We start from the raw sequence: 7,515 nt of genomic DNA on the forward strand, positions 1-7,515 counted from the left end.
TATATATACACATATAAACCAATCACATTCGGCTTCTTTTTGTATGACCATTCATGCGGTCAAGATAAAAAATAGTTATTTTTACTCATATGACATGTAATTGGATGCACATGTTAAACTGTTTTATACTGATAGTACATCAAAATTAAAAAGACAAAAAATATTGAAAAGCCTAAAACTTTATTTATTTAGAAATTAGGAGAAGAGTTTAGGACTCCCAATAATTTTCATTGTATTAAAACATGCAATTGTGAAAATTTTGGTAACAATGGTTGCGTTGCTTGTAACATTATTACAAAATCATTAAGCATACTTACATGAAGATGGTGATGGCCCAGTTGAATATGTGTCCGAATGAGCTGCAGCTGGTTCATTCTTAGGTGGGGGCGACTCANNNATGAGAGATGTATGCTGGGGATTCAACCCGTTGTTTTGGTGATTCAACAGGATAGTGTGGAGAAGCAGTAGGAGCAACTGCAGGAGTTACATGACTATGTTTCAAAGCTTTCCGAGTAGACCTCTTCTTATACACAGGTTGACAACTAGGAGGCTGAGCATGGTAGCTTCTACCTATTGCAGGCACACTTGCAGCAGGAGAACCAACTTCAGGTGGAGTTGCACCTTCTGTAGATGCAGATGCAGGTGCAGGTGCAGGTGCAGGTGCAGGTGTAGGTGAACTTGCAGGGGATAGATGAGCACTGAGGTGATCATTATGAAGCTGATGGTGATGGTGGTGGTGATGATGGTGGTGGTGTGTATGAGGCATAGGACCAGGAGCAGAAGAGGGCGACTGGATAGAGCCACTACCCCTACTGCCATTAAGAGAATGTTGCAAGATGGAGGAAAGTTGGACCTGCTTAACCCTGCCAAATTGAGTGTTATTCAAGCCGAGGTTATCTGCACGGGGTCCGGTAATGGTTTGGGCTAGTTGCTTTAGTCTCTCCTTTGATGGAGTAATTCCATATTCAAGTAAGACAGACGCCTGAACAATTGTAGGAGCAGCTATTGTCGAACCTTCAGAATTTGATAAGACGACATACACATTCTGCATAGCACAATAACTATAAATCAGTAATAGCTTCGAAAACTTTAGTTACACATGGGGAACCTAAGTTGGCCCGCCACAATGGAGGGCTCACATATTATCACAATCAATGAAATATAATGGAAAAGACTATAGAAAGAAATAGCAATGACAAACCTCATCAGATGCCAAATGTAATCCAGACTTTAGCTGACTTGTCAGCCTATCAAAACTAGATTGTATTTGATAAATAGAGAAATATAAAGTAAAGTTGAATAGAGGTTGCACGTGCTGCAGAGGAAACACCTTCTGTTCCGGAATTATAGTGATTCCTCCCTTAAATTTTAGCACCTCAAAAAAGGAGGGTTTTCCAAACAAGGATGGAGTAAGTTGGAGGAACGATTGGCGGATAACCAGAGATTTAAATAATGCCCTAATCAAACTGAGAGTAGCTGAGGACATTTCAGAATATTTACGATCAGGATCAACTGCAAATACCACTTTTGTTGTGTTTGATCCTGGGAAGGGATCTAGAGACAAGATGACCACCTGGTTTCAAAATCATGAATAAAATTATTATGCAATATTATTAATATAATAAGTACCTGAGAAAGAAAGAGAGAAAGAAAGGGTGATACTTTGGTAGAGGGAACTCCAATCTCTTCAAAAATGTCATTTGCAAGCTGCACGGTGTTGTCTTCTAACAAAGAAGCTGGCTTCTCAAGGAAAAATCTTGCAACAATATCATGACCTGAAAAGATAAACAATATTATGAAGTTAAAAGAATTTGATTATCTATCTTAAATTAGTAAAATATTACATGCTGTACCTTAAAAATCACAGAACACATTGTAACACATAAGCCGAAGTGCATAGTAGCTCATTTATATAATTACAACAAGGTTCTTCAAATATCACAAAATTGAAACGTGTTACAACGGCTCAACATAAAATGGTTACATTGAGCTGCATGTCTCCCATAGTCTATATGAATTATCAATCATTTGAAATTCTGTCTTGGACATTACATATGTATTATTAGACTGTGTCACAGATAGCAGTATGTCAAATTGCACAACCAGAATGAGCCCTACGACCTAGACTAGACCAGGAAGGGAAAAGAATATAATTCCATCTAGCTGTACGTTTTCTTGATGAAGACTATTAAATTCCAATATGCAAGCAGCATGCTGAAGAAATGAACAGATACAGCAATATTTATCAAAACAATAAGAAAGGAAGGAAAAGGGACAATAAAAAATTAAAAATAAAAGCCGTAAACAATGCAAAAGTGGGCACTTGTAGTTGAGTTCTATTACAAACATATCTCCATAAAATTACATAAAGGAATCTTATATCCATGAGATTCACATCCATAAATAAAATTTAGAACTCTTTGCTCTGAGCCATACATTACTCTTTTCTTGGGAAGGGAATTACAAAAAGTATAAAGTAAAGAGAAATATAGTTAAGTTACTTGCATTGCTTGCATCTAGGGCAGTAGTTACAAATCAAAATTACATTTACCTTTTGAAAAATTTAAAACAAAATATATTACTGACACATACAGATACAAGTTACGTGTCATCATGGCAGTATTTCTCGTAATTATTTTACTTTACATGGTATTTTAATTACTCCATATTTAAACTTACTTTGGTAAAACTTTTACTTTTTAAAAATTATAGCATCTATGTTTGGTAAATTAAATTAAAAATTGACTTAATAAGCACAACCAATATTGGTAAAATAGCTTTTAAAAATTAAAAACAGTATAATAGACATTAATGTAAGAATTAAATTTGGATATTAATTAATATATGAGATTATATTAGACTTTTTAATTTTGATAAGCACAAGTCATCTTTAAAAAGCTCTACCTTAGGTGCTTTGAAAGGCATCCGCATCTTTTAAAAGCTGCAAATAAAAGCACATGTTCTTTTTCATTTACTAAACATAAATGAGGAGTCTGTGATTTTGAAAAGCACAAGCACTTCTTCAAAAAAACTTTACCAAACCAAGCCTTAATGTCTTATTGGTTCTGCATCACTGGCAGACATAAAAAAATTCCTGAAAACAAATAGGTATTCATGAAGACATGAACTGAGTAAAGTTTTTCCTATTGAATATTTTAGGAAATGAACTTATTTAATTGCAATAATATCTCTGACAGCTTAGAACACTCGAAAGACCTCCACATCAATATGATATATAGTCGTGCAAGTGTATTCAAGTGGGACAGCGCACACCACAACAGTTATATTACCATTCGCTTTGCGGCTAAGTCTTAATCTGAATGTGCAAGACACGATTATCTGATTTTCTACATAAGGAATACTCTAAAGACACAAACAAAAACTAATATCAAAGATCAAACATAGCTGATAATTTGAAGGCCCCCAGAACATACAAATAAATAAATAAAATAATTGAGTTCAACTTATGCTGATATGTGTGGACATGTTTAATATAATCCGACCAAATAGAAAAAAATGTAAAAGCATAAAATAAAAGGAATATTATGGTCATGACATATATCACTAACCGAAAATATAACTTCCAATTTGGAATTCGAAAATTTGAGATAAGAGAAGAATTGAAGAGGATGGATGATAGAAAAAACAGTTAGAGCTAGTTAGTATACCCTATATTTTAGGAATGTAGGGTAGCCATAGGTGCTCTGGCAAGATATGCAGACTTAGCAAGCGGAAAGCTTCAAATATCAAGTTCTAAATTCAAAGAAAAAAAAGTCGTACTATACCATTCCCAGATCGATCACAAATTACAGTAATGCATAAGATTGTGTCGCCCTAAAACTTGAAAAGCTTTGGTATTCATTGGTACTACTAATATAGAAAACTTATTCTGGAAAGTAAATGATTACAACTTATAATCGTGATAAAACTGACTAGTTTTCTAAGTGATTAAAAAAATATTAGTTATCAAACGCATTGTCCATGCTGTTCAAATTTCACTCTCAAGAGTAAAAGCAAAATTATCAAAATATCATAACAAGAGTAAAGCCTACTTGAGGCCGATTCCAGAATTAGCAATGTAGCCCCAAAAATAAAAATGGTAAGCCCTCAGGAATAAATCTTCAACATTAAAAAAAAAAAAACAAAAACAAAAAAAAACAAAAAACAAAAAACAAAAAACAAAAAGAAAGCTATTCCTAAAAATGCAAGCCCTCGGGAATAAATCTTCAACATTACTTAAAATAGATATCGGGAAAGTAATTCCCTTAATAGCTACCAAAAGAAAAGCTATTTCCTAAATTAATAAAAACACGAGCAACATACAAATCCCTTCTTTTGCGTACAGTATCTAAACGGTTAAATCTAAATCTCTTTTATTAGAAATTAAAAAACAAAAATAACAATAAAAATAAATCAGCCAAGCCATCAACCCAATTCCAAATAACCTAACAAACAAAAATTATTCACATATGGTAACATTGATTCCACACCAGTGACGCAAGTAACATTAATTCATACACCAAATTGAGAATTAAACAAATTAAAAAAAGAATAATTATCCAAATCAAACCCCATATTCAGCAACCCCAATCATTTTCTTTTTCCAGAAACAACACAATGACCTAGAATATAGGATTCCCAAAATCAAAATCCCACTAATTTCCATTTTCGGAAAAAGAAAAAGAAAAAATAACTGAACACACAAACCGGACATAGATCCAAGCCAATGAAACAATGCCGCAGCCAAAAATCTTTAAAAAAAGAACAATAAAACCCATAGATGAATAGTAACCATACCTTTATACTGTGAATGGGAAAGTGGATCCTTCTGATCTGAGAAGTTAGCGAACGGTGGCAAGAAGAATAGAGCCGACAGGAACACGGCGGCGGAGAAGAGCAAGACGAGAAGGCATCTAAGACTAAAAGAAAAGGAACCGCCGACAGCCACATTGGGCCTCGGATCTTCCGCGGCGGCGGCGCCGGGAGGCAAAGGTTGGTGGTGCTCTTCGTCGGACTTTCCCATTGGGAGCAATGCCGGTCAGGATCCATCCCCGGCTGAGTCTGGTGCACCCATTTAACAAACGACAGTGACCAAAATAGAAGCTCTGTGATGAAATCTTTTCCCCCTTTTTCTTCTTTCCTTCTTTTTTCTCTTTTCTTTTTCCACCTTAGAACAGAAAAAGTTATAAGGTAGTGTGTGTGGTGAAATTTTCCTGGTTTATGAAAAGCTGATGAGAATTGATGTCTTTTTATTTTTAGTTAGGGCTTCAGCTTCGAAGGAAGAGGCAGAGATGATGGGTAAAGGGTTGCTGAGAGAGAGAGAGAGAGAGAGAGAGAGAGAGAGAGAGTTAACTTGTGTAGCAAAAATGAGAACTACAGTCACCATACTAGTAGTACGACAGTGTGGTCGGGGTATATTTTTTTTCTTTATTTTAATTACTGCCATTTTTTATTTAGAAAATAAAATTCCTTTCAAATTTTGAAAGCGAAGTAAAGAGTAAAGACTAAAGCAGGGTTGGATGATGTAGCCTTGTCTACGGAAACAATTCAATTCATTAAATCAACCACGTGTCGGCCACACAATTTTTTTAATGTAAATAATTTTTTTATTATTTTTTTAAAAAAATAACAAATAGGTCATTAACTTTTTAATTTGCGAACATTTAAGTTTTCAAAAATTTAAAAATATATTTAAATCTTTCATCTTTTTAAAATTTGGACACATCAATCTTTCTATTCACTTAAATTTGTCAGACCTAATAAAAAAATTAAACGTGACTTTCATTATATTAATGTGGCCGATTTACAGATATACACATGAAAAAATTTTAAAATGGGACAAATTAGATCCACAGATCGATATTAAAAATTTAACATTTTTTTCAAACTAATTAAGGTGTGTATCATACTCTCATAATTTTTTGTCCTAAAATAGTGTGTAATATTCATTATTACCAATAAATTTAATATCTCATTCTTTATTTCTATTAGTATATGTTCCATGTCTTATACGAATAATATATAAAATATATATAATAATTTTTTTATTAAATATTTTATAATTTAAAATTATTAAAAATAATTACTATTTATCTTAACTAATTTAGATTGGTTGAGCGGTCATCTCATTTATCCGCTTAAATAAGTATTGAGAGTTCAAATTATGTCTTGTGTGTAGCAATCTATTAGCTAGCGACAAATCCTTAAAAAATGGAACATCAATACGTGGTGATAGTCATTGGCCTGCCGAATTAAGAAATACCATAGAAAATAATGGTATTTGTCTTTAAAGCAGAAAAATTTTTCATTGGTAGTAATACTTATCAAGATTTTGAAAATTGGACCAGACTAGCTGATTCACTCGGATTAATAAAAAACCGATCTTCTGGCTGGTCTGTAAGAACCGAGACTAATTAACCGTCTAATTAAATAATTAAATTGTCCAAATTAGATTCTGAAAATTTAGAACGAGAATTAGGAAAATTAAATATGATTTTTGGACTCAATAGATTTTTCTGAGTCAAAAAATGTATTTCTGAGGGTTCCTCCAACAATTGGGATCAGAAGAGCAATCAAAACAAAGTTGCATCCGAGGTATATAGGACCGTTTGAGATTCTGAGGCGATTCTGTCCAGTGGCAAATCAAGTAGCTTTGCCGCCTCACTTGTCTAACTTGCATGACGTATTCCACGTGTCACAACTCCGTAAATACACGTCAGATGCGGCTCATGTGTTAGAGCCTGAGTCGGTCGAGTTGAGAGAGAACTTGACATTTCAAGTCACGCCGGTGCGTATTGACGACACTAGTGTGAAGAAACTGCAAGAAAAGGAAGTTTCATTAGTTAAAGTTGCTTGGAAGCGGGCAAGAGTTAAATAACATACTTGGAAATTGGAGTCCGAGATGCGGAAGGATTACCCCGAGCTATTCTCAGGTAATCACTAAATTTTGAGGATAAAATTTTTTATTTGGTGGGAAGAATGTAAGAACCTAGACTAATTAACCGTCTAATTAAATAATTAAATTGCCCAAATTAGGTTCTGAAAATTTAGAACAAGAATTAGGGAAATTAAATATGATATTTAGACTTAGTAGATTTTTCTGAGTCAAAAAATGTAATTTCTGCAAAAAAAACTGAGTAGAACCGTGAACCGGCAGATGAACCGGCCGAACTGGTTCAAATCTGTCCGGTACTGTGCAAGAATAATTAAAAACAGTGAAAAATCTTAGAAAAATAATTAAAGTCGAAAACCGGGCATTTATTTTAAAGGTTTGGCTCAAAATTGGACCAAACGGGCAAAAAACGCTAACGGATTGGACTAGACCCAAGTTGGGCCCAAGCTCAACATATAAATATACTTAAATGAGCTTCATTTAGCTCATTCACCACCAAACACACACACACACACACACACCAGCTGAAAGGAAGAGGAGAAGAAGAGAGAAAAAGCACTATTCACATCTCACTTCAATCCGCCATATCTCGAGCTACGGTGCTCCGATTCGAGTACCGTCGG

The 7,515-nt window shown here is 34.2% G+C and overlaps 1 protein-coding gene across 1 annotated transcript; it reads right to left on the reverse strand.

The window, feature by feature from the left end:
* Window positions 1-391: 391 nt before the first annotated feature.
* LOC107474279 (uncharacterized) lies at window positions 392-5,366 on the reverse strand. Its single transcript, XM_016093892.3, has 4 exons — window positions 4,798-5,366; window positions 1,663-1,775; window positions 1,202-1,573; window positions 392-1,045 (listed from the first exon to the last, which is right to left on the reverse strand). The coding sequence occupies exons 1-4, from the start codon at window positions 5,021-5,023 to the stop codon at window positions 392-394; spliced, it is 1,365 nt and encodes a 454-aa protein (XP_015949378.2). The 5' UTR covers window positions 5,024-5,366.
* Window positions 5,367-7,515: the final 2,149 nt, after the last annotated feature.

The sequence above is a fragment of the Arachis duranensis genome, chromosome 2, assembly GCF_000817695.3.
Source record: "Arachis duranensis cultivar V14167 chromosome 2, aradu.V14167.gnm2.J7QH, whole genome shotgun sequence".
Classification (NCBI taxonomy): Eukaryota; Viridiplantae; Streptophyta; class Magnoliopsida; order Fabales; family Fabaceae; genus Arachis; species Arachis duranensis.